This window comes from Bos indicus x Bos taurus, chromosome 8 (assembly GCF_003369695.1).
Source record: "Bos indicus x Bos taurus breed Angus x Brahman F1 hybrid chromosome 8, Bos_hybrid_MaternalHap_v2.0, whole genome shotgun sequence".
In the NCBI taxonomy this organism is placed as follows: Eukaryota; Metazoa; Chordata; class Mammalia; order Artiodactyla; family Bovidae; genus Bos; species Bos indicus x Bos taurus.
In genome coordinates, this window is record NC_040083.1 from 29,537,152 (window position 1) to 29,565,055 (window position 27,904).

Below are 27,904 nucleotides of genomic sequence, written 5' to 3' on the forward strand. Positions count from 1 at the left end.
ATTCCAGGCCAGTCCATTCTTCTTCTTTCTTTTAACGTTTTCCTTCATAGACCCCAGGACACGGTTATTTCACAATAAAATATTAAAGTCAAATGCTCCATGCTCCATAAATACAGAATTACTTCCCTTCCTAAAAACTCCTATTTTAGCAGAGTTTTTCTAATGTACTAGGTATATATGCTGATTAAAAAAAATATTCTTCAATAATGTTTTTTTTTAATTTAAAGTTACAAAATAATATACACAAATATTTGATCATTTGGGTAAAACAAAAGGATTTTTATATATTTGCATTGCATATATATGCATATGTATATGTGTGTTTATACCTAGGTATGCTTCTCCATGCAGAATATGTCTCTAGATGATGCTCACAAGAAATGTTTAGTAATTGTTCCATCACCAAGGAAATGAATCCTGGAATCTGGGGTGAAAGGGAGACTTGTTTACACAGTATATTTATTTGTTCAGATTGAATTTTTTGCCACCAGTGCATATTATTTTTCAAGATAAATAAACTAGATAAATAAATACCTCCCATTAAGTGAAATTGTATCATAGCCAATAAGAAAGCAATCTGATTAAAGTAATTGGCACTGATTTTTGAATGACTAATAACTTTATCTCTTTTTATAAACCGACATTTTTAGAAAGGGATGCCTGGGAACCAAAGTGAATCTTTAATTGGTAGAATTTTAAGAGGGGAGTGAAGAAATTCACAGAATAATCAACCATGCAGGAAATAGTGTCAAGTTGGTGCCAGTCTTCCTATTTTCTTCTTTTTCTCCAATTATGAACCCACAAATTTTCTAAAATGTTCACCTTTTTATAATGTAGGAAATTTAAGCTTCAGTAGTATGGGGAAGAAAAAGATTGCAGAAGATGCAATCATTTCTCAATATAATTTCTAGACAAGAAACTATTTGCTAAATTTGAAGGCTCAAGAGTAATGGAATTTTCTGCTCCTTAGCTATGTACCCCCAAACTTATGTAGCTTAAACTTCACTAATAGTGGAGAAACAGATCAGAGATGTATAAAAGAATTCAATTTGGCCATGTGCACTGAGACAATTCAGTGCAAAATTGGGTTGTTAAGCTAATGCCTAAAGCACCATATAATTCAAACAGAAGCATCAGTAATTCTTAGATTATACTGGCATTAAGGATACTTTATATGAGTATGATAGAAACCTCAAGTTTCACATCTAATACCTGCTCGTCCCTTATTACCGTAATAGAATCCTGATTTCATTTAGGAGAGTAATGTTTCTTCCTAAAAGACCACATCTCCTAGGTTCCCTTGAAGCTAGGTACAGCCTTGTGACAAAGGTTTGGCCACTGAATTGTAAGTGGAAATGTTCCGATGTGCTTCTGTGGAAGCTCCTTAAAGGGAATTAATCAGGGTAGGAGGGCTTTCCTTTTTGCCTTACCCTTTCCTCTTTCTTTTCTTTTCTTTTTTTACAGCTGTGACCTCGAGGTTTAATTAAATACTGTCACGTATGTGTAAGGACTTCTGTACATGGCATTTCCAGTGGCAGTCATAGGATTTCAACGCAAACCGTGGCCTTGTAGCATGGCGGCCAGCACTCCATGAGCAGCTGACATGGGGGCAGCTGGCTGTCAGGCAGGGGGCGCGGGCTCGTGGAGCTCCTCCTCCCGGCCCCGGGGCACCCGCGGCAGTCTGTCCGCCCTTCGGCTACGGCCCCTCCTGGCCGGTCCCCTCCCCGCCTTCCCTGAGGTTCTGCTGGCAGACAAGTGAGCCCTGAGGGCCTGGGGCCCTCTTCGGGAACCCCAGGCTGCCGCCGCCTCCTCCGTGCGGCTGGCTGCGCTGCGGGGCCTCGGAGCTCGCTGTGGCCTCAGAGCTCGTTGTGGCGGGCCCTGGAGATGCGGCTGGACAGGTCCTGCGTGTGCTTCTTCACCTTGTAGCCCAGCTCCTTGGTCTTCTCCTCCAGCATGGCGTAGCGCTCCTTGTTGCGGGTGACGTGCTCCTGGTCCCCAAAGCTCTCCACGTGCTTCAGCTTCCGGTGAGAAATTTCTAGCTGCTTCTGGTAATGGTTGTGCTTTTCAATTTTAACTTCAAAGTGCTTGAGCTCCTCCCGGAAGGACTCCAGCTCCTTCTCGGTGAAGTTGGCTGACTTGGCCATGTCCCAGAGGTCCAGCACCCGGGGCTCCGTGAACGCCGTCTCGGCGCCGTAGCCCTGGTGGCTGACCCTGTGCAGCCGGTCGAAGCCCTGGCCGATGCTCCGCAGCCGGTCCTTCAGCTCCGCATGCCTGCTCGCCAGCGCTTCCGCCTGCACGCCACTTAGGTCCACTGGCCTGATGGCGTTCTCGTGGCTTTCTTCGAGAGCCTTTCCTACCCTACCTTTCTCTACACTTTCCTCTTTCCTACCCTACCTTTCTCTACCCTTTCCTCTTTCCTACCCTACCTTTCTCTACCCTTTCCTCTTTCCTACCCTACCTTTCTCTACCCTCTCCTCTTTCATGCTTGGAGAGAACATACAATGACTAGAGGGACACCTTAGCCGCAGGATGAAAGGGCAGAGAGCTAGAAAGAGCCTGGGTCCCTGGTGACTTTGAGAAATCACCCTATGAGCCCCAGCAATCCAGCGGCAGGATCTCATCATTAACAGCGAAATGCTTTCCCTAACTGATCAAACAAATTACTTCTCTCCTTTCGGAGAAAGAATGTCATGGAATAAAATAGATATCAAATTCATTCACCATCATTCCTAATCTGTATACTATGCCGTGCCTGCTTTTTGTTTTATTTTGTTTTTAATTAATTCCATTTTTAAAAGACACTTGACCTTTTAGAACAGCCCAGGAGCTGAGTCTTCAGTTTCTCGAGGTCTAGAAAAGCTCCTCCCCTTTATGAACAACCCATCTTTCAACTCACAGAAACCTCAATTAATTATCATTTTGCTCTCAAGATGACTCTGGGGGACATTTACTCAGACAGTGTGACTGTCACCACAGTTGTTGGAACTAGAGTTATATCCACAGATGAACTTTTCTCACTTGTTTATTTTCCACGTGGGGTGTCTCATTTAAAACAAATCCATTGTACATCCCCAGGCCCTAAATGTAGGCTGTTATGGATATCCTTGGAAACTTCTCTCTGATTTTCTCCAGGAAGGAGGGGAGGTAAAAGCTTGACTGAAAAGAAAAAAAAAATGTATAAGAAAGAAACAAAATAAAAACCATATTTTTAACAGAAGGATTTTTGAAAGCCTTGGAAAATGTTGTGTTCACTCACATAAGGCCCCACTGTTTTAAACATATTTTACTATAATTTTTCCTTCAAAATTCTGACATGCAAAGTTGAACAGGGCTCTTTCAGTGTACAACCCCGGGATATGGAGAAATAGAAAGAACAATATTCCAACTAATGCATGCTCAGTGGGGATCATAATATCGCATAATTGCTTGAAATCCACAGGCTGATCCGATGTCATCTTCAGAAATATGCAAGTTTCCCTTTGTTTTCTGAACTAGAGATGTTTTCTTGCTTTAGGGCTTAACCCTTCAGCTCCCACCCCTAATTACTGAAACATGATGAAAAGCGAGCATAGAGCTGCCATTCCAAAACCTACTCCAAATGTTCTGTAAGATTCTCCCAAATCTGCCAACTTTTCTTCTAACAGAAACACACAATATGTGTTTAATTTTATCAGTGAACCTCAAGTGTTCCTTTTCACCCATTTCCTTTTCTACCTGTTTCTAAACACACACACACACACACACACACACTCACTCATTCACACAGTCCTAAAATTTCCACAAGAAACTCTACAAGAACAAAGAGTTGCTATTTCAGAGCATGTAATGACATGTTTAAAAGTTCATCAACTTCCTCCTTTAAAAAAAAAAAAAACCTGGCAATGAGTCTAAAATAATAATTCAGAAAGGTTTGGAGGAAAAAAACCCTTAAGACCTCTTCTTCTATAACATTATGTAAATCATAAATATACCCTGGTCTGGAAGTGATTACAACAAGCTATGAGACAAAAGGTACTCCAGCAGACATTGCTGACAATAGGCTCTGTTCTATCATCACTGTATAAGAGGATTTGGGAAGGTAAGTTCTCATAAGGACTAATAAGAGTTTCATGTCATTAGGAAGAATTCCCAAGGGTATGTGTTCCAAATTTTAACCCTAAGTCCTGGGCCATAACTGATTGATAAACTCAGTTCAGAAGTGTGTCGTCTCAGTCAAGGTGAAGGACTCTGGATGCTCCCAGCATTCACTCACTCTTCTCCAGTTCTCTCTTTTCTTCTCAGTTGTCATTGTCCTTGACCTTCCAAACAGGGAATGAAGAGGAGGAAGCACTATATAAACAGTTCATTCTAGAAGCGTGAGTCATTCCTACCTCAGCTCCCCCATTGCCTATCGAAGGAATACCCATTCAGATCTAAGCTTCTCAATTGCTTTTAGAAATCACTTCTTTTTCGTTTTTCCCCATACCTTTTCCCCAAGGGCAAAAGTTTAACTTTTTTACTCTTCTTAAAGCATTGCAATACTCAGTTTGGATATTCTGTTAATAGAACGTCAAGAATTGCATTTTGCTTGATCGTATAGCATTAGAAGCTAAGGCCAGCCAACTCAAAGGGACTCTGAAATGCCATTTTATAATTAAGCAGAGCACCCGCTGGACCGCATGTTCTAACAGATGTTTCCTGGCCCCAGGTACTAAGCCAGCACATAGTAAAACTGCCCAGAGCCTCTCCCTGAGCCAAGATGGGTCAGTGTCTGGAACGACTCCTGTCTAGTGTCTCTTACTGTAATTAGAGAATGAGGCTAGCTTTTGGTCATTAATTCCATTTGAAAAATAGCCACGGCTAAATTAAAAAAGAAAAAAGAAAGAACATCAGAGTACTTTTAAAATTGAAAAGCCCAATAAGAAAATGGAGATAATTTATTGGTGATTTGTTATTTCAAATAGTGTTTTAGACCTTATATAAACTCTGTACAATGATTTGCAAAATTCTTCAAGATGTTTTGCAAAATTTTCACTCCATTTATAAAATGGATAAAATTAGAGGTTCCTTATGCTTAGGCTGGAAAAGAGTTTGTAGATTGGTTAGTACCAGGAAATCAAACTCATATGCTGTAGCGGCCAGTTGGTAAATGAACAAGTCAGTCAAGGGCAAGAAAAACCATGCTGCCTTTTTTAAAAAATCTAGTTTTCTTTCATTTACTTGCTTTCAATAAGAGACATGGGTACAGGAATATATCTATCTGAGAAAACAACAGATCAAGCAGAGCTTAAATTCAGGAGATGTGCTCCTGAGGTCAGCAAAGTCCTTATACTATTTGGCATCTGGAGACTGCTCTCAGCCTCTCAGCCCACTCAGTGATGCCACCCTTGCCCCTTGCCCTAGGAGCTCTTGAACCTCCCCCAACAATCAAGCAGCTAGGGAGAGCAGGGCATCCCTGGGATGTTGTACCTAGCACAAAGGTAATCCATTCTGATGGGTGAGCCCCATGCCTTAGTAATGAAATGTTTTTGATATCACCCTGAGTACAAGTGCATGGACAAACAGAAATCAGTATTTGCCTCTGTGTAGAGCAGACTAAAGGCCAGTAGAAAATGATGAAGTCACGGGGGCCCTGGAGAGCCCATGCCATGTTAAAGGGCTCAGGGGCTCTGCTAGTACAAAATGAGTAGAAATCTTGGACCCCTGTGGCCAGATCTGATTTCTCGAGAGAAAATATAAACCTACATTCTTATGTGGAATCTCCCAATTAAATGTCACCTCATTCAAGCACTATAAGGGTTAAGCAACACACTTCTGTGGTCCAAGCCTGGCCTAGGTGCTCCAAATTTGCAACCTGGTGTTTTAAGTGACTTGCCCAACTATCACTCAAGTGACTCAAGTAGGCTAGAACTAGAACCTAGAGTCTCTGACTCCTTATCCAGTGAGATCTGACTTTCATTTCAACAATCCTATACACCACTAAATACCTTTCAAGAGGAATTTATAGACTATATACCCTAAGAAGCAGGAACTTTGATATTTTTAGTATATGGTTCTTTACACTAGTGTTTTCTCCTACAACAGAAAAGAAAAACTCATTTACAAAGTTGACATACAGAGGAGGAAAAGATAAAGGTTTCAGTGATTATAGGCAATCTATAACTTCAAGAAAATGTTGGTCCTCTGGTGGATTGGAAAGGACTGAGGAAAATTTGTTTTAAACAAAGAGATGGATAGAACTCTAAGAAAAGTTATAAAACATTTAAAACCTCCTATGTTGAGGGTGGCCCATAGCAGGGTAGGAAAGCCTTCAAGTCGAAAGAAACCTCACTATTAGGAGTGATCTGGCTTTAATGGATTTCTATTTCATATGATCCTGAGGCCAATCTGTCCTAGTCATAGCTGTTCTTTACCTCTGTTATTAAGCAAAGTTGTGCCTGGAGGGAGGTTATGTATTTATAAAGTAGATTTGTTCATGGATGTGTGTGTGTTAGTCGCTCAGTCATGTCTGACTCTTTGTGACCCCATGGACTGTAGCCCACCAGGCTCCTCTGTCCATGGGATTTCCCAGGCAAGAATATTGGAATGGGTTGCCATTTCCTTCTCCAAAGGATCTTCCCAACCCACAGATCAAACCTGTGTCTCCTGCACATTTTCTGCATTGCAGGTCAATTCTTTACTGGCTGAGCCCCCAGGGAAGTCCAATTACACTATTAATCATTTATTAAAACAAACAAACAATGTGGTCTTTTTCCTTAAACAGAAAAAAATAAATAAAACCTTAACTAGGCTTATGTTGGGATAAAGCTTACATCAATGAATTAAGTAGTCCTTGCCCTTGAGTTTCCATGGATCATTAATACATAAAGAACTAATTTTAATAAAAATGTTGGAAGTGTTTTGTTGAATGCAAAGGAAAATTAATTTTCCTCGAGTCAGCTGGGAGATGTGAAAAGAGCCTCACCCTGGATGTGATATTGGGTTGAGTCTTAAGGAATGAGCAGGAGTTTTCAGGGCCAAAAGGGAGAAGGTCATTCTGGGCAGAGGAAGCAGTTGGAAGAAAGGCAGTCCCACGGTGCGTTCAGCATTTATGGAAGAGCAAGCGGTTCAGGAGAGCTAACGCCAAGGACACATGAGCAGAGTGGCAGGAAAATCTGACTGGGCTCAGTTTTAAATAAAATAATTACACAGGAGTGAGTATAACCTCTTAAACTGAAGGTGAGGGCCACTGCCCAAGCTTTTAGAGATGGAGAGTGTCCGATCTGTTCCAAGTTAGAGAAAGATCATCTTGCCTTCAAAAGGCTGGTGAGTGAAAGTACTGAGGGTAAGAAAGTCAATTTGGAAGCTGTCCAAACTCTTCAGGCAAAAGATGGTGAAATACAGTCAGCCCTCTGTATCCATAGATTATATTTGAAATATGAAATTCCATAAAGTTTCAAAATGCAAATCTTGAATTTGCCAGCAACAATTTACACAGCTTTACTTTGTATTTACAACTATTTACATAACATTTACATTGTATAGGTATAAGTAAATTAGAGACGGGCTTCCCTGGTGGCTCAGACGGTAAGCGTCTGCCTGCAATGTGGAAGACCCGGGTTCAATTCCTGTGTCAGGAAGATCCCCTGGAGAAGGAAATGGCAATCCACTCCAGCACTCTTGCCTGAAAAATCCCATGGACAGAGGAGCCTGATATACAGTCCATGGGGTCACAAAGAGTTGGACACGACTGAGTGACTTCACTTCACAATCTAGATCTAAAGTATATGTGAGGATCTGTGTAGGTTATATGCAAATACTATGTCATTTATGTAAAGGTCTTGAGCATCCTTGGAGCTTAGTATTCTGGCAGGGGCCAGGGGCTGCAACCAGTCCCCTACAGGTATGGAGGGACCACTGTACTGAATTAGACAGTAGCAGCTGAGATGAAAAGGGAAAGCCAGATCTGAAAATATCTTTTTTGAGGTAGAAACAATAGAACTTGGTGACCAGCTGAGTAAGGAAAATAGGAGGGGTAAAGATTGAATCTAAAATCTTAACTGGAGTGCCTGGGTGGAAGAACATGTCATCTACCAAAACAAAAGGGAAAGCAGGGTTTCTGGAGGGTAAACTTTGGAGAAGGAAGAGGGGCAGCTGGTAGGTGAGCTTTGGCTTGGAGATGTTAAGGCTGAAGTGTCTCTTGTAGATTCTAGTAGGTGAAACTTACCTGGAGAGCATTAAAAACTGGAAATAGGACTCAAGCAAAAAATACAAACCATGATCTTGACCCATGTAGAAATGCTCTGGAAATAACCTTTAAATGATATGAATGGAAACTATTGGGTTAGCTAAAAAGTTCATTTGGGTTTTTCTGTAACATCTTATGGAAAAACCTGAATGAATTTTTTGGCCAGCCCAGCACATACTGAGAACCCTAAAGGATGACAATTAAATAATTTGAAAACTAGTAGTAAACAAAGGTATAAAGCAGCACTTCAGTCAGCTTCCATGTCCTTTTTTATACCATAAAACTGGGAAATTATTAAAAGAGCACCAGCCTTGGAATTATGCAGACATAGGTATGAATACTAATCATGCTCTTTACTAGATGTTTGACTTTGGACAAGTTATTATGCAATCCCTGTTAGCAAGACACTTGGGTGTTTTGAGGCGGATGCTACTCTATGGACTGGAAATACAAAGATAAATGAACGCCCTCAAAGAGCTTAAGTTTCCTTTTCTATAAAACAAGAAAATTATAAGGAGTATATTTCAAGCAGGCTTCCCAGGTGGCTTAATGGTAAAGAATCTGCCTGCCAAAGGAGGAGACATGAGTTCCATCCCTGGGTTGGGAAGATCTATTGGAGGAGGAAACTGCAACCCACTCTGCTGCTGCTGCTGCTAAGTCACTTCAGTCGTGTCCGACTCTGTGCGACCCCATAGATGGCAGTCCACCAGGCTCCCCCGTCCCTGGGATTCTCCAGGCAAGAACACTGGAGTGGGTTGCCATTTCCTTCTCCAATGCATGAAAGTGAAAAGTGAAAGTGAAGTCTCTCAGTCGTGCCCAACTCTTAGTGACCCCATGGACTGAAGCCTACCAGGCTCCTCCGTCTATGGGATTTCCAGGCAAGAGTACTGGAATGGGGTGTCATTGCCTTCTCCACCAGCACAGCATAGAGAGTACTAAGACCTGTCACCTTACTATGTGCCAAGTACTTGCTATTCATTGGCTCATTTAATTTTTACATCAAAACTATGAGATAGACATTAATGCTGGTCCATTATACAGTTGGGAAAACTGAGCTTAGGTGTGTCTTAGTTTCATAGGGAACAAATTAAGAGTCATCTGATTCCCCAAATGCTGCACTTCAGCTTCTTTCCTTTGCCAAAACCAAATGAGTAGGTGTAGCCAAGAACACCTTCTCTCTCTCTCTCTCACATGTGTTTGTGTGCACGCATGCACACTTAGCCATGTCCAGCTCTTTATGACCCCATGTACTGTAGCCCGCCAGGCTCCTCTATCCATGGGATTCTCCAGGCAAGAATACTGGAGTGGGTTGACATTTCCTTCTCCAAAAGGGTCTTTCCAACCCAGGGACCACACTCATATCTCTTGTCTCCTGCATTGGCAGGCAGTTTCTTTACCACTGAGCCACCTGGGAAGCCCCACCTTCTCTCTCAGTTCCCTGAAAATATGAGTAAGTGAATTAGAAGTTATCATCCAAGGAAGTACCAATTAAGTTGAGATAAATGTTTCATATTAACAGGAGGATAATCAAAATTCAAACTAGTCAAGATAGTGCTGGTATGAATTTCTTTAAATGATATTCAGAATAACTGAACTAAAGATGATTCCCTACAAATGCTCTTCATCAGTTTGTAGATGGCCAAGGTTACATAGTCACACATGGTGGTCCTGGCTGCTGCTACAATCTCTTTCCTACTGCAAATCATTTTTGGAAGTAGATGGAGAAAGAAATGTAGTGAGTCAATAATTTAATATTAAAAGTATTTTGGAAGTAATTTTCACTGTTAAATAATGAAATACAACTGCTTAATAGTCATCCTGGAGTGGGAATCTTCATTCTACGACCTTTTAACGTCTTCCATTTTGCTATCACTCTTAAATCTTCATCCTCATTACCATCACACTGGCTTGGTTCAGGCTCTCTTCATTTTGCTCCTGGATAGCACTCAACCCCTTGTGCTCTCTCTGCGGAACATCTATCACAATTGCTCCAAATCTTTATCCTGTTCAGTAGTTCCTCTTCTCCTAAAAAGCCTACCCACATTCATGCATGAACACGGGTTGTTTACAACATTTTGACCTTCATTCCCATTGCACAGAACATCTTAGGTTGCACATGTAGCATGCTATTTCACAGCTCTGGTCCTCAGCAGTTGGTAGCCTCTCTGTATGACGTGCCTTACCCTAAGTTTATCTGATAAACTCCAACTCATCTTTAAACACACAGCTCAAGAGTCATCTCCTCTGAGAAACCCATCATTACCTTTCCATGTGCTAGTCTTTATATCCCATAATGTTTATTAAGAAATCTGTCCCACTAAATGACTTATACTTGTTTACATGTTTATTTCTCCAAGTAAATGCTAAGCTCTGGGAAGAATGTATATCATCCTCTACATTTTTGAATCTCCATACAGGAGAACCCCAGCATATACAGTAGGGGCTCAGTAAATAGAACCGATTCCAGTTGTCATTATCATGGTCATCATTCCATGGTGATCATGGAGTGTGGGACCATGGTGCCCACAGGAGTGTAACTTGGTAGGTGTTACATTCGGTGTTTAGAGAGGTTGAAGGAAAGACAGCCAAACCCCTTGCTGTTTCTGACGAAAAGAAATGGGGGTCTCTCTAAAATAGGAAGGAAAGAAGAAAAGCTAGAGGAGCCTGAAATGTGTTCATTTTGTCACTTTTGGATGCCAGAATTTGGGATTTTAGTGCAGGCCAAGCCACTTATCTTAGAAGGTTTTGACAAATTTTCTGGGAAAAAATAAAAGAAATGAATAAAACGAAAATCTGTGGTCAGAAGGTTACAGAAAGGAATGGCACACATTTCTGCTGGGGAATAGGAAGTGGTCTTGTCTCCCGCAGCAGGGCTGTCTAATAAATCTGGAGAGTTTTATTGACTTCATAGGCGCAAAAATAACCACCCGGAGAAGACATCGGGTTTCACTTATTTTTTTGGAAAGTAATTTTTCGCAGACACGAGGTTAAAAGAAAGTGGTTGCACAGGCTTCGGCTGTGCTGGTGTGTCTTCTGGTATGCGTAATGCAGCTGGATCTCAATTCTGGGACGATGCCCAGTTTCAGAGGTCTAAAAACCTCTGTTGAAAACCATGAGGACAGAGTGTTGCCAAAGTTTTATGTATGCAACTGTAGATCGGTTGTCTTAGGAGAGACTTTGATCAAGAGCGTCTGGAGGGAGGGGTTTCATTAAATGCTGTTTTCAACCCTTAATTCTACAGCTTTTATGTCTGCTTGTTTCTAAGTCTAGCACAGACCCCAAATGGCCCTGACACAGAGAAGCCCCTCCCAAACCCACGTCTGGCTCTCCCACAGCAGCAGTGAGGGGCATGGAAGGCGTTCTTGGGTAGAAAAGATACACAGTTTGGAAGGTTTTGCTCCTTACTCCCTGGGTTTTGGTCTTGTGTTGGACCATTCAAAGAGGAAAATGATCTCCCCCTCCAGCCTCACGTCTGTGATTCATTAGGAAAGCTTCCCCTACACAAAGACAAGCTTTCCTAAGAAGATGCTTGATAAGACTGTACATTTGTTGACTGAGTTCTTCCTTTTAAAAACATCTGGCCAAGAAGGGAAACTTCAGCCAAACTTAGAAGGTTTAAGTGTCCCTTTCAGAACTCCTTTCCATTGTCCTCACAGTCATGAAAGAACGGCAACTTGGTAATATTTTTAACATTTTGCAACCTTCATGATCATTTCTCATGGTGAACCTGCAGGGACCTTCTCCCACAAGGCAAGGAAAACCATTTTTTCCGTACATTGGTATTTCTTCTATGAATCAATAGGAATGCAGATAGAGGAGCTGTCATCTTAGCTGGTTGGTTCGTGAGTGGAACCACCTGGTATGTGGGAGGCTGATCATTCTCAGCGCCTCCAGCAGTCTCCATGAAAGTGGACCGGGGTCTTAGAGTAGGATCACTGGATTAGAACTTGGAAATTAAATTTAACACTACTCCATCTGAAAGAGTCACCTTGTTTGAAAGACTAACAAATAAATGGGTGGTTTCAAAGTGTATGTTTTAGTAGCAGAATCCATTTTCAAAGGAAGATCATACATAATAAATTAGTAAACATTTATTGAGTTCTTGGGATGTGCAGGGCACTGGGCTAACCCAGGGATCAAACCAAGTCTCCTGCATTGCAGGCAAATTCTTTACTGTCTAAGCCACCAGGGAAGCCTGTTACATGCATAGTATTATTTAATTTCATCTTCACCACTCTTAACATGCTCTGCTCTCAAGTCTATTTTATCGATGAGGAAAGGAAGGGATTGGCTTGCTCCAGATAACATGCTGTGTAGCCCACCATATGAAGCAGATGGAAGTGGGGCTCCTGTGGAATTAGGGTTAGAATCCCATGAACCTTTAAGACCTTCCACCTTACTCCTCTGTCAACTTGTGTCTCCAAGAAGAAACATCAAGGCTTTGTAGAGCTAGAGTTTCAAAATCTGTTGACTGGATAAATCCTGAAGTTTCTTCCCAGTCTAGTGCCCAATGGCCCTAATTCTGGACACATAAACCATAGTAATCCTCAAAATGAGCTCCTTTAGACTGGGTGTTGGCAAATGGAGCTCTTCTTAAATGGCCTGACTCAGAGTCACTTATCACATACCTTTAAAGAACAGATTCTTCAAATGACTTTGCTTCACTAAACATAGGGGTGAATTCCAGGAATTGTGCAGAGGTAAGTTTTCTGATACTATAAGATTAAATGTGCTGTTTACATTAAAACAGTACTGCCCAAGTCAAGATCGCTCTTTATATTTCTTTCATGATTAAGTTATTAAGCATTATAGAACTAACACATTTGCTTATACATTCACTGCGAATCATCTCTAATCCAGCTAGGCACAAGGATCAGGTGTTAGAATTTTTGCTTCTCATCTTAGCTAGATGTCTGTCTGGGTATTGGCTCAGAGAGCAGAGGGCTCATCAAGGAAAGGGGGAGACTTTTGATGTCTTTGTTAGCGGTTCACAAAGGGAGAAAACTCCACAGGCTGAATCTCTTAACTCCTAACTCACATCAGACATCTCTAAATTGCCCGATTTTAGTGTTGCTAAGGGGTGGGGGGAGCAGGCTCCTCCTTACAGTGTAGTTTGGGGTGTAAATTGGTATAAAATTATTGGAGGGCAATTTGGCAATAGCTATTAAAAATGAAGTGCTCATACCCTTTGACCTGATAATAATTCACCCTCTGGGAATTCATCATAGAGAAATACTCCTACAACTGCTCAAAGATGTAAGTGTAAAATGATGCTTGCAAGAATCTGTGTTACAGGGAAAACTGGAAAGGGCCCAAATGTGCATTAACAGGCAATTGGTTCAGCAAAGTTTGGTTCAGCCACACAATACAATACCATGGAGCCATTAAAAAGAAGATTAAAAGGAAGATCACTCTTTACAGACTGGCAGGGAAATATGTCTAAGACATATTGCTAGGTGGAAAATAGCAAGCTTCAAAGTTGAGAATACAATCCCAGTTTTGTAAAATAATAAATAAAATGTTAATATATGCCTTGAAAAAAAAATGTTAACTGGTTTTCTCAGCTGTGTGGGATTAGGAAAGATTTTCACTTTCTGTGCTATATATTACAACGTTTCAAGTTATTTATGGATGTATATTATATACATGCTGTTACTTTTGTAATCAGAAAAAAAAAGTAAATGTTTCTGTGGCTTGGTCTCTTGAGCCAAGAGAGCCTGTTGAAAAGTGTGGAAGCCTAGTCCACATCCTTCAACTTGAACAGAAAACAAAACTTAGCTGATGTTGGAACAGTGATGCAGCTTAACCGAAAGGAGGACCATGCATGGAAAACCTTCTGGCCTTTAGAGTCTGTAAGCCATTGCAATAATTAGCCCACAGTGGAGGGTTATTTCACGAAGGAGCTAAAGAGAATAAGCTTAAAGGCAGTCGGATTTTGAACCACTGTTGTGGCTGAGAGGACAACTGAGGACCAGAGACTCAAACCAAGAGGCCTCATGGTCAATAGTGACTTGCCAGGGGTAAAGAATAGCCGTAAAAGATGAAGAGGACTTTGTGTTTAATTTTCACACTCATATCAAGTGATGATTCGATGCCATTTGTAAGGATGGGGAAGGGTCTACAGCTTATTAATTAAGGGGACTCCACCAAAAGAATGCAAAAGTACAAATACAAAATTAAGTACAGGGCTTTGGAGGGGGAGCCCTGAGAAAGAGGGATTCCCCGGTGGCTCAGTTAGTAAAGGATCCACCCCCAGTGCAGGTGACCCAGGTTTAAGACCCTGGAGCAGGAAGATCCCCTAGAGGAGGAAATGGCAATCCATTTCGGTATCCCTGCCTGGAAAATTCCATGGCCAGAGGAGCCTGGCGGGCTACACAACTGTGTAGGAATTGGACACAACTTAGCGACTGAATCACCACCACCTGAGAAAGAGGGACCCTTAAGCTATTCTTCATGTTTCTCAGCAATTGGGTCTGCTCTGGCTTAGAGCTTTTAAACCATGGTAACATGGAGAGTGATACATACTTCCTTTCCTTTAAGAATCATCCTACCAGAGAAGTATTTCCATTTAATACCTGGAAAGCTAGAGGTGGCACCCCGAGCCTTGGGAGACTGTGCTCCCAGGTTTTTGGTGTATTTGAGTTTCTGGGGATGTATAAGCTCTTGAGAAGCTCTGTTTGTTGACTATGGCAGATGCCCAGTTCTTGATGCTCATAAAACTGTGGCAGTCAGAGTTGGAAAAGACGTATTAGGTCATCAATTTAGACTCGTGTCCAAGGCAGGATGGTTCCCTATTGTAGTTGGTCCAAGCCTTCCCCCAGGCAGTTTGGAAATATCTCGAGGGCCTAACTCTTCTGAAGGCTGTTCCTCTCTTCTGGTTCCTGGGAAAACGCTGGGGCATTTGATGTGGGGGGGAAGCATTTTAGAGCCACACAACTACTTAATTATATCCATTCACCTAGATTCCTATCGATGTTTTCCACAGGAAGAAAACAATTCCGTGTAAAGAAACTCTCGTATCTCTGGCATAAAGTTGCCATCAGGGAACAAATCACTGATTTTTTCCGGTTCCTTGTATTTCAACTTTGGCGGTGAGTTTCTTTTTAGCTTTAGGAAAAAAGCAAACTTGTTTGAATTCTCCATAGCCAGGGTTATCAAGAATGAGTAATATTTAATTATTTAGTAGCTTTCTAAACACTTATTTTGAGACTGTTTACTTCTGTTTTTGCTCAATTTGATGTGTTTCCAATTTTTATTTTAGGCTTCTAGGGGGCTGTAAAAATGGGGACTCTGAAAGCTGTAGTTTTAATTTCCCCATGGTTCCTTGTAATTCTAAGTTGATAGTGAACCTAATCACCTCCAAAATTTTGGTCGCTATTTTTAAAAAAAATTTTTTTATGGAAGTATAGTTGATTTCACACTGTTGCGTTAATTTCTGCTGTACAGCAAGGTGATTCAGATACACACACATCCCTCCACGCATTCTTGTTCATATTCTTGTCCATTATGGTTTTTCACAGAGTATTGAATACAGTTCCCCGAGTATACAACAGGATCTTGTTTATCCATTCTATAAATAACAGTTTGTGTCTACTAACCCCCAAATCCCAATCCATCTCTCCCCAGTAGTGGCTACATTTTTGTACAGAAGAAGAATTATCCTAGAAGAGTAGGCTTGAATTGTTAATGACTGATTAATGTATATGTCCTCAGTACAATCTCTTATTCCCTATGTGGTTGTTGGTTTTTGTGGGGTTTTTGACTTGAAAATACTCAAAGTCTCTTTTTGATAAGTAATGCTACTAGCAAATATAAAATACTCGGAATAATGTATTAGTTGGATACTTGCACTTGAAAGTTTATTGTCTTTTTAAATCAACACAAGCAGGCATTTGTTTATTGATGCTAGTAACATCAGTATTAGAACTTTTATCAAGATGCAACATTCACCAACCTTTTTTTCTTAGAATTCCTAAAGATGGGCTCCCAGTTAATCAGCTATTAAAAAACTATCTGTTAAAGCTGAGTTAAACTTAGCTGAGTTTAATTAAATTTTGAAAGTTGACTGGGAATTCATCCAAAATGCGCTCATCAAAAGACAAAGGTATTTGAAAGTAGAGGTAAGAGATAGGATTATGGGGGGTGGGGAATTAATTTTAAAACTCTTGAACTGGAAAAATGGTTTAGTGATAGAAAAGCTGAAGATAAAAAGGTTTTACTTTAAAAATAGTTCAGTATGGTATATCTGTCCCTAGGATTTTCTCTGGCATGCTCCTTTCAGAAATGTGCTTGCCCACATTAAAAAATTACTAAGGATAATGGAAAGTGAAAATTGCTGAAATGTACAAAATTACCAAAGGTACAACATCATTTGGAAATAACTATAAGAACATTTTCCCAACCTAAAAACTCCAAAAGAGTTTTTTATGATCTGTGAATGTACTTAAATGTAATCTCATAAACAAGTTAAAATATTTTAGCTGTGCATTAAACAAATTCTCTTTAGGAAGAATAATGAAATTACATGAATTTAGTACTGTCTGGAAAAATATGAACTATAAAATGGAAAGTTAATCCTGCTGGTAATCTCATTAATGTGGGTTACACTGAACTCCTTACAGGCAAATAAATTGTTAGCTCTTACATAGATGGATATCTGTCCTGAGTAGAATGAGACATGTTTGGCTCAGTAATTATCAGTGGAACAAATAAGCATGCTTTGTTCAGATAGATCTCAGATTGTTCACTGTTTGACATATAGTTATGCTTGATTTCAATAGTAACTAATGAAATGATAGTAATTTTATGTATTTACAATCCTATCTGTGCTGTGAAAATTAACATGTCTATATTGGTCAAGCCAACTCATTAGAAAAGATCCTGATGCTGGGAAAGATTGAGGGCAGGAGGAGAAGGCGGCAGCAGAGGATGAGATGGTTGGATGACGTCATTGACTCAATGGACATGAGTTTGACCAAGCTCTGGGAGACAGTGAGGAACAGGGGAGCCTGGCATGCTGCAGTCCATGGGGTCACAAAGAACTGGACACAACTGAGTGACTGAACAACAACTGGTTAAGAACTTGGTTTAGAAAGAAAAGAAAGTAATTTGTTCATAGAATTTTAAAAATTCAGTAGTAGAATAGATTCAGCTTCTCAAATAACATTATCTGGGTTCTGACTCTCTCTCTTCTTTCTGTTTCTGCATCCCAATTTTACCACTTTCTGTGCTATTCTCCTTCTTTGGCAAATATTCTGGCAAAGACTGAACCACTTAGCAACCTCTTGTAGAAGGGGTATATTTCTTTTGCAATAGGAGCTGACCTCCCGTTGTCTCAGCGTGGCTCACATGCCCATCACCGGGCCATGCGGTAGTGCTGCGGTGGTTGGATGGGCCCTTAGCTTCCTGTGGCAGCCAGAAGCAATCACCACAGACTGGGTGGCTTACAAAAAGAGGAATTTACTTTCTCATTTCTGGAGGTCAGTAATCCAAAATCAAGATGTCACCAGGTCTGTTCTCCCTTCAGAGATTCTAGTAGAGATTCTGTTTCTTATCTCTTCCAGCTTCTGGTAGCTCCAGGTTTCCTTGGCTTGTAGCAGCTTTACTCAGATCTCTGCTTCAATGACCATCTTGCCTCCTCCTTAGATCTGCGTCTCTCCTCTGTGCTTTTGTGTTCATCTCCCTCCAAGTAAGAACACACGTGATTATATTTAGGGCCTTCTGGGATCATCCAGGGTGATCTCATGTCAAGAACCTTAATTTCACCTGTAGAGTCCTACTCCAAATAAGATCATATTCACAAGTTCCTGGGACTAAGATGTAGACAACTGTTGCCAGGACACCATTCAACCCACTCGAGCTAGTAACCGTTTAACAATCTCCTTGACAAAAAAGGAAAAACCCTTATATACAGTATTTGCCTACCTCTGTGGTGTAAATATTGCCACCATGTCCACTTTCAAGCCGTCAACTGGAAGTCACTGAACTTGGCATTGGGAAAGGATGCACAATAGCAGAGCACTCTATAGTACTTCCACCATCCAGATCCAAGAGATGTAAAAAGCCTTAAGAGCATAGATAATAGAGTAAGGAATTGAAATAATTAGAAAGTGGTGAGTTTTGAGGACCTATTCACTTTGTTTTAAATATAATTTATTTAATTATATATTCATATACTTTAATTTTTAACAGTGATGATATTTAACAACTGGCTCACAAAATTCCTGAAAATTTACCAGTGGATTCAGAAGAGCTGATGTGATTCAGCACCAATACACTGGGTAGAATCTGCTACCTGATCAGGTCAGAGTCATAAAGCCTAAAACATAGGGTTGGCAACATGCAAACCACCCGGACTGCAAATGAGGTGGGTGGTTCCTCAAGAGAACGCTGGGGTGCTATTAGTTAAGAAAGAGAAAATAATAGGGAAAAGACAAAAAAGACAAAGCCACTTCCCATCATTGTTTACAGACATATTAATGATTTCAGGCTTAGAAAAAAAATTTAGCAGTTTGAAACTGTTACAGGTATTGTGGCTATGTGTAGTTCTTCAAATCAGTATCTCTACCTAAGATAAAAATCAGTTTTCACATTCTCACTTTTCTTGGTTCATACAATCTGTTTTTAAGCCTAGACATATCTATCCCAAGGCTTCCCTGCTGGCTCAGATGGTAAAGAATCCACCTGCAATGCAGAAGACCTGGGTTCAATCCATGGGTTGGGAAGATCCCCTGGATTTTATACCCACTCCAGTATTCTTGCCTGGAGAATCCCATGGACAGAGAAGCCTGGTGGGCTACAGTCCATGGTGTGGCAAATAGTCAGACATGACTGAGCAACTAACACTTTCATATCTATCTCAAGGCAATAAGCTTCAGTAAAAGACATAACCCAATGGTCTTTTTTAGAGTATCTTTAAAAAAAAAAAAAGGTTAAAACCTTTATTGAGACACAATTTATACATCATGCAATTTACCCATTTAAAGTGCAAAATTCACTGTTTTTTGGTATATTCACAGAGTTGTTCAACCTTCACCACAATTAATTTTAGAACATTTCCATCACTCCCCCAACAAAAACTCTGAACCACTCAACTGTCATCTTCCAGTGCCTGCACTCTGACCTATTCCCCTTGGTGACCACTAGTTATTTTCTTCTCTCTAGATTTGCCTAGTCTAAGAATTTCATATGAATAGAATCATGTACTAATTGTTCCTTTGTGACTGGCTTTTTCAATTAACATAATGTTTTAAAGGCTCATCCATGTTTTAATATGTGTCAATATTTCATTCCTTTTTTTTGCCAAATGGTATTCCATTGTAAGGATAAACCACAAGTTGTTTATCCATTTATTTAGTTGGTGGCTGTCTGAACTGTTTCTCCTTTTTGCCTATTATGAATAACGCTGCTGTGAACATTTGTGGACAAGTTTTCATATGGACATAATTTTCATCTGTCTTAACCCAGTGGCCTTTTAAGTTAAAAATTTTAGTGAGGTTTCTTATATTCCACACGCTGAAGGGAACTACCATTTAGGAATGAAATCAGAAATGCCACATACCGAATTCCAGTTCTCTTAGATTTTGGATCACTACCTCAACCCCTTAAGAATCCTGGGACGGGTTCAGTCCAGAGGAGGACTCTGCTCGCCAACTCCAGGATGGAGGAGGGTGCTGTTTGTCAGAAGAATGTAGCAGGTGACTTTGGGCAAATCGCCGAGTAGGTTTGATAGAACTTCCTCTCACACCCAAGGCCTGGCCTTGCCCAGAGAAGGCTTATAATCATTAGTCCATCACAATGCCATTTGGGCACTCTCCATAAGCCAAGTATAAAGAATAATAAAAATAAAATCTTAGTCTCTGACCTGGAAATAAGAGTCATGGGGTTTGGGACACTTGCAGGAAAAAGGGAAATTTTTAGCTTCTCTGATAGAGGCCAGTAGAGAGCTTCATTTTCTCCCATGAGTGATGGGAGGAGTTCTTTCCAGTTCTGTCTTGCAGACCTGGGATGGGGGGAAAAAAAAACAAAACTCCATATTAATTTATACAGCAGCTTTCTTCCAAAAAATTCAGAGTGTCTCAAACAGTCTTTCACTCATTCCCCTGAGGGAGTTTGCATAAATGTGCATATGAAATTATTTCTTTTAAAATTTACACTCTCCAGTTAGCCAGTACTGGGCAGAAATAGAACCAGAAAAGCAGACCTCCTGACTGAACATTCCACTATAATATTTTCAGTGAGCTTCTGTAAATCAGTGCAGAGCCTTAAAAACAGGATCTCTCCATAATATCCCTGGGACTCTGCTCCCTGATGACTGATGTTCATTTCCACAGGGGCAAAATTTTCCCTTCCAAATGAGAGTCAACCAGCATGGTGTGCACCACGACCCTCAGGAATCACAAGTCGCGGGCTTAGGCCCACCTTGAAACAGGCAGCCCAGATTCCCTCGCAGCTCAGCCCTCCTAACCCAACTGGAAACCTCTCAAGAACCTTGAGACTGGCTCAGCCCAAAGGAGAAAGAGTCCTGCTCCCCAACTGTGGGCAGAAAACTGTGGTCTAGCCAGTCCCTCTCCTCCTGTCACTGTCGTGTCTCCACGTTGCTTGTCCAGGGAGCTGGACTACCCCTCAGAGTCATGGAGGTCACAGTGGGGCACATACTCAGTTCCAGTTTCCCAGAGCCCAACTAGGTGCCCGGGTGCAAGGCTCTGGGAGAGCTTCCAGCATCAGGCATACACAGGGCCAGCCTGGCTCTTCACCCTAAACCAAACACTTAATTCCTCCTCTTGGACCTCTTCTCAACATATTCTTATTTTGAGGTTCTGATAACTCATCCCTGAAAAAAAAAAAGTTGTGTTGTTGTTATTGATGTTGTTAGAGTCACACTAGCTCATGTATTCTAGAGAAGGCAATGGCACCCCACTCCAGTACTCTTGCCTGGAAAATCCCATGGGCGGAGGAGCCAGGTAGGCTGCAGTCCATGGGGTCGCTAGGAGTCAGACACGACTAAGCAACTTCACTTTCACTTTTCACTTTCATGCATTGGAGAAGGAAATGGCAACCCACTCCAGTGTTCTTGCCTGGAGAATCCCAGGGACGGGGGAGCCTGGTGGGCTGCCGTCTCTGGGGTCACACAGAGTCGGACACGACTGAAGTGACTTAGCAGCAGCAGCAGCAGCTCATGTATTTAGAATCTCAGGGAATCACACCTGGGGAGTTATGTGTACTGTTCTTCCCACCCCCAGAAACCTCTGGGCTCCACAAATTCCTTCCCAGGGGCTTGGGGGAATGGGAAGTCATAATCTATTTAGCAACAAAAAGTTTAAACTTGTGTCCCACGCTGCATCCAGCCTCAGACATATTTTGTTTCAGCCCCTACACTCTTAATTAACCATGCTTCAATTTTATTTAAACTTCATGTTTGGACTGGTTCCATAGTTTGTGGGGTCTGGTGCAATGTGAAAATGCAAACCCCTTGTTCAACGTTGAATAATTTCACGTGACACCAAGCACCGAGGCCCTTCTGAGTACCAGTCTCATGGGACTACACAGATTGCTTGTCTGTGAAGCCATCAGCCCTGCTGCCAACATTTAAAGAGCAAAAGACTCTTAACCTCTCTCAAAAACTAGAAAAATTTGATGCTCTAGGTTTTCTTCCCCAAATGGAACACAGAACTGGCCGGTGCTGAGAAGCCGCTTGCGTTAGTTCGCTAGGGCTACCGTGACAAAGTCCACAGACTGAGTGACTTCAATGACAGAAGTTTATCTTCTCACAATTCTCAAGGCTATGCAGCTGAGATCAAGGTGTCAGCAGGATGGCTCTTCTAAGGCCTCAGTCTTGACATTTCCTTCTCAATGATGAGCACCCTCTCCCTATATCTTCACAGGGTCTTCCCTCTGTACTTGCCTGCATCCTGATCTCCTCTGCTTATACAGACACCAGTCACCTTGGATGGGAGCCCACCATACTGACCTTTTAATTGAATAACAATTTTTAAAGGTTCTATTTCCAAATACAGTCAGATTCTGAGGCCCTGGGGGTTAGAGCTTCCACATATGAAATTGTGGAGCGGACCCAACACAGTTCAGTCCAGGATACAGTTGTTCGGGCTTCCTTGGTGGCTCAGATAGTAAAGACTCCACCTACAATGCAGGAGATCCAGGTTCGATCCCTGGATTGAGACGATCTCTGGAAGAGGGAATGCCTACCCACTCCAGTATTCTGGAGAATCCCCTGGACAGAGGAGCCTGGCGGGCTACAGTCCACAGGGTTGCAAAGAGTCGGACACAACTGAGTGACTAACACTTTCATTTTCACGCTTTCACTTTAGAGAACTGAAGGCACAGTGCTCCAGGTCAAAGCACCAGCCCTGTGCTCAGCAGCCGCCATCCACCGTGTTGTGTGGGCTCTGTTCTTCGTCCCAGTTCCTCTCAGAGAGGCAGCCCTGCTCCTCCCGGGAAGCATATGGCCTAGGGACACTATCCACGCTGACTACATACTCCCTGAAGCTCTGCCTACTAAGGTCGCTACTCAACTGATCCTTGAAAGCACTATAATCAGTTTCTTAAACTCAAAAACAAAAAAATGTACCCATTCTGTTGTGATAAGACTTCAAGTGCAGAGCAAGAAGAATTGCCCTGGGGGTACAACTGACTACGCAGAGACTCGATCTGCAGGTTTTAGGAGAGGGAACTCGCAGCCACCACAAAACTCTTCCTGGGGCTGATCCCACTGAACATCACCTGACCATACAAGGGACGGCTCAATATGTCAGTGGAAACTCAACTCTACAGCTCCTTGGAGGTGGCGTGCTCCCAAACAGGCCTTTGTACCTATTCGCTGAAATGTTAGCCAGATTATAGCTGAAAATTCTGCTAATTCTGGGGAAGTTTTTGGTCTTGTGCCTGGAACTATTGAAACATACATTCACACCTACCACATGTAACACTTAGCAGCATAATTTCCAGCACAACACTTTCATACTTTATTTTTAAAAGAAACAGAGCAGAGACTAAAGACCTGCACTCACTGCGGCTTTTTGCAGGAGGCTCCACAAAAGGTGGAGACGATGGCTTCTGCGATGAAGGGAGGGTTTTCTTTACATTTTTAAAGGAAAGGAGCCACACAAATCTTTGCTCAGAATCAGGGAACTCAGGATGCTGAAACCTAACATTTGCACCTGCATATAAATAGAAAACAATAATAAAAATGTCAAATGTGCAAGGCTCTGGCAAAAGAGTAACGATTATCTCATAAATCCCAGCAAAAGAATTTTAAAACATCTTACTGTAGCCCCTTTTGTGTTAAAACTGAGAAAGGGAGGTTCTTAAATTTTTAAAGACTCTCCTCAGACCAGCTCTGCGCTTAAATGCCGATCTTTTCTCCCAGCCAGGGCAATTCCCACCCCACTAGGTTTCTTCTAAACAGGCATTGTCCTGTCGGCCTAAATTGCATGCCAGAATTACAAAACCCGCTCACTTTACACCAACGTCTCTATTTAGACTGCAGAGTTGAGAAAGCAAAGGCTATTTCAACTTCAACTCCCTTAGCAAACAGAAGAAAAGGCATCTGACCCGCCGACTTTTTCAGCTGGTACTTGGGTCTGGTCGCCGGTCTCCGCCGCAGTGCGCGGGCGCCGACCGCCAGTCTGCCACCAGGGGGCGCAGCATCCTTTGTCCTGACACAGGCATTGAAAGCAGGCTATGCAGCTGGCTGGGCCTCCCCGAAAATCTAACTTTCACTCCTTTCATGGTTTCTCTCTGGAACCAGCCCACTCCCCGGCCCGCTTCATTCATTTTAAAACCGTTTCTTCTTCCCTGATGCTCACAGTCTCCCTCCATCTCATCTCAGATCTGGGCATGTTACTGGACTCTGGGCAAGTTTCTAAAAGGGCTTTTCAGAGGCACCAGCCCAACCCCAGCTGCTCTTCCTCTGCAAAGCTTAGGAGACCGGGGCCCTAGCTTATCATTTGCTGTCACTTGGAGGCCCCTCAGTTGAGGATGTTTCTAAAGATTCTTCCAGAATGAAGGAGCCTCAAAGACAAGACTAGCTTCCTGCAAGACTTATTAAATTCATTCTCTAATAGCCCTCCCCTTCCTCTCAAGAAATAATAACAAACAAATGAAATGACCCCCACCCCGCGTCTCCTCCCCCCGACCCCGCACCCGGCAGTGTTCAGCTTCACCACCCTTCCTGCCCCTGAACAATCTCAGGTCAGCCTTTGCAGGAAGACACCTACCCACGGGGACCAGCTGAAGCATCCTTTCAGCCACACCTCTTACCACTCCACTGTGCACCCCAAGCAAGGCAACTGCCTCCTCCTACCCTCAACAGCTTGGCTGTATCTATTCTCCAGTAGAAAGAAATCCACCCAGATACCAAAGACTCAGTGTTGTCATCTTTCAGGGATTAAAAAACAGCCGTTTCTACTTTAAAACACACTTGTAGCCCTGCCCCTACATACAGACAGAACACAGACAAAATGCAAACCCTTAGATCCCTAAAAATCCACTGTTCTACAGGAGTAGGGCGCAGGGTTCCTATCCAGGTCTTTGAAAGGCAGCTGCTCTATTTACATGGAAAGATTTCAAGTTTACAGAGTCTTTTCCCTGCCTCTCATTTTAGCCTCAGAACAACTCTCAGAGTTGTTCAGGAAAGTCTCAAGCCCAGGACATCTGCTCCAGTCCTGGAGCTAGTACAGGGTAGGGGCAGCACTTTGGAGGCAGTACTCAGGTGACCGGGGCCTGAGGAGAGCTGCGGGTCCAATTGCTGTCACAGATGAACCTCAGGATATCTGCACCGAGAGAGCCATGGTTTGGTCTCCTGAAAAACTGTAGCGTGAGTAAGTGCCTAGATGGGGCAGGAAGAGAAGAAAGGAAGGGGTGATATTAACTCTAACCTGACCTTTCTTTTTATCTCTGGCTTTCTTCACTTCCATTTTCTCCCCACTCACCTGAGCTAATGCAGAAGAATGGAAGTGCTGAGCCTGGGGACAGGTAGCCCCAGCCAGCCCACCTAATGTGAGCTGGCTTCTTCTTCATAAAGTAATGATAAGGTCTGCCCGATATGGAAGAGAGTCACTAAAGGACAAAAAAGGTCAGTGGTATTCTGGGCAGGAGGGAAGAATAGAGTGGGAGACTTTTACTTTCATTTTATGTCCCTTTGTATTTTGATTTATGCATATTATTACTTTCATAATTTGATTTTAAAATTTTTATTGGGGCTAATGATGCTCTTCAGAACTGCTGTAGTGATGACTTACATAAAGTGTCTGGCATGCACGTGGTCTGGCACGAAGTTGATGCTTCCTGAACAGTAGTTTACTTTAGCGATCACAAACCCTCAAAACTGAGCAAACGGACTTCAAAATCAAGAATCTTGGAGTATAATGCAGACTCTGCTCTCAGCTCACTGTGTGCTCTTAGGAAGTCAACTACCTTCTCTGAGCCTTTGTTTCCTCATCTGTAAAATTATAAGGTACAGGCCAGTTGATTTGGAAAACTATGGGGAGGACAGAGCAGGGCTCACCTCCCCCTCCAAAGTGACCGAGGCACCTTTTAAAACTCAGCTACACACTTTGCAAAGGAGGTCTCTTAAGCTTGAGTTCATCAGAGACCCTTGCTAAAAGTTGTCAACTAAAGGGTAGGTGGAAAGGGCCAGACACAGCTGAAAAAGTTCTAAAATAATACAGGAATTAAATTAGGAAACAAAAATACATCAACACTCTGGGAAGGCCATCAGCTTAAGGGGGTGGGTGGGGGGAGGTGGGAAAAGATAGTTTAGGCTCTTCTTTGGGTGCAGTTGGCACCATGATGATTTCCTGACAAAAAGAGTTGTCATTGGTTGGCACAGGGGATGAAATTCAAGGCCCAGCCAGGGTTAGCCCCAGTCCAGTCTCCTAGGCTGAGAGTTTTATGTGGGTGCAGGGCTGGCCCTGGAGAGACTAGACCCTCCCCTTAACACAACCCTAAGGAGAGCTGCCCAGGAGAATTGGATGAAAACACCTCTGAGGTTTCTTCCAACATTACCTGAACCACCACCACTATCACCACCACAACAAAAGTCTATGGGTCATAGAAAAGGGTCAACAAAAGACTGAGTCATAGAAGGCAGAGATGCTCAGACAATAACACTTCAGCAGCTGGATTGGGGAGACCTATTCCGGGGTAACCCAGCTCCTGAGAATCCAATGGTGGCTTGTTTCTGGAACATGCATGGATTCATTTCCCACCCTGCTCAAAATCAAATTTTTCCTTATAGTCTGCTTTGCCAGTGCTGGGCCTTTGGGGACAGGATGGCAGGTAGTCTGATGGGTAGAAAGGTTGAGACTCCTTTCACCCTGTGGTCTTCTTCCTATTTAAAGCAGCACCGCCTGTCACAGTAGCCTCTTGCCAATATTGGAGGCAGGAATATTTTTCTGACATTGTAAGGGGGGGTGTTCAGAGCATATGGGAGGCCCTTTCCTGAGGCCATTGCAGGGTAAAAATTGGTTTCACCCGCTCCCCAGGAGGAATCTTCAGCCTTCCCCCAACCCCCAACTCTGAAGGTCAGACTCAAAAGGTATCTACATTTCTATTTTTTAAAAAAGGAGAAAAAGTGGATTTTTTTTTTTTTTTTGGTATCTCTGAATTATCTGACCATTCCTGTTAAACAATGACATCTCCTCCCAAAGCCCGTGTTGTCACTGCCTAAAGAGAAGGTAGTCTTTTCTGTTCTTGTGGGATCTGAAATAACGGTACCAAAGTATAGGGACACCTGAAAGACCCCTCCCTTTTTTTTATGAAGCTAGCGATCTAAGAGAGGGGAAGGGGTGGGGGGAGAGGGAGGAAGAAGGAGGTTCCTGTAGAGAGGCATCCGCAGGTAGCAGCAGCTCTGCCTGATTTCCAGAGAAAAACTAAGTAAATACAAACTGCTCCATCAATCATCACGCTTTGACAAACCTATATTCCTCGAACTTCAGTGTCTTTCAGAGAAATCCCTTCTGTTGTACATTACAAGTCAATTTCAATGGCAATTCTGAATGTCTGGCCACTTGTTAAAATGCTTTCTGCGTTTGCTTTTCTGTGTGGTTCTTTTCTGTGCCCGTTTGTATCTCTAATAAGCAGCATTGTTTATTATCCTTGGGTCCGTGCCCCTGGGACTGAACTGAAATAGAACAGGAGTGCCGAGTTTGAGCGCTGGAAAATACTTCGGGTTTCCCAGGCCCCTGAGGGGTCTCTGGGGCAGAGGAGACAGCCGCGTGGGGAAAGCCCACCCATGTGTGTGCGCCCTGCGAAGGGCAAGCTTGCAGGAGTTGTTCCAGACTCCCTTAGGTACTGGGCAAGGATGCCGAGATGAGTCCACAGGAAGGAGGCACATGGGGATGGGAAATGCCACTAAGGTCTGGGACTAGGGGTGTGACTTAAGGGCCAAACAGTCTAATATTGCCAGGATCACAAAAAGAGACTGAGACGCGGGAAAGGTTCTGAGCTATCTTTTAGGTCCGAAGTCTCAATACTCATCCCCGTGCAATTAATTCTCACGAATAAATTCTCTTTCTTCTACATAGCCCCTCAGTCTCTGCTGTCAAGACGAGCATCCTAAACAAGACGAGGATTACCCCCCTTCTTCCCTGCAGTTGCCTAATATTTCTCCCCATTTCGTTTTCAGCCGAGTGCTTTGTGACCACGGGGATGGAAGCGCGTGCGCCGAGAAATAAAGCT

General features: G+C 42.5%; 1 protein-coding gene across 7 annotated transcripts in view; it reads right to left on the minus strand.

Annotated features, from left to right (window-relative positions):
• Positions 1-258: 258 nt before the first annotated feature.
• Positions 259-27,904, minus strand: part of LOC113897029 (alpha-2-macroglobulin receptor-associated protein-like) — a 62,919-nt gene continuing 35,273 nt past the window's right edge. For 4 of the 7 annotated variants that reach the window (XM_027549237.1, XM_027549236.1, XM_027549233.1 and 1 more), the window contains 5 exons: positions 23,233-23,382; positions 20,070-20,207; positions 18,131-18,270; positions 2,482-3,156; positions 259-2,385 (listed from right to left, as the gene is read on the minus strand). In XM_027549237.1, the coding sequence (XP_027405038.1) occupies positions 1,857-2,385; positions 2,482-2,624 (672 nt within the window). In that variant the 5' untranslated portion in view covers positions 2,625-3,156; positions 18,131-18,270; positions 20,070-20,207; positions 23,233-23,382 and the 3' untranslated portion in view covers positions 259-1,856. Of the gene's footprint in view, positions 2,386-2,481; positions 3,157-18,130; positions 18,271-20,069; positions 20,208-23,222; positions 23,383-23,776; positions 23,800-27,904 lie in introns of those variants that run through there. The other 3 variants (XM_027549239.1, XM_027549234.1, XM_027549235.1) reach the window with 3 other exon arrangements.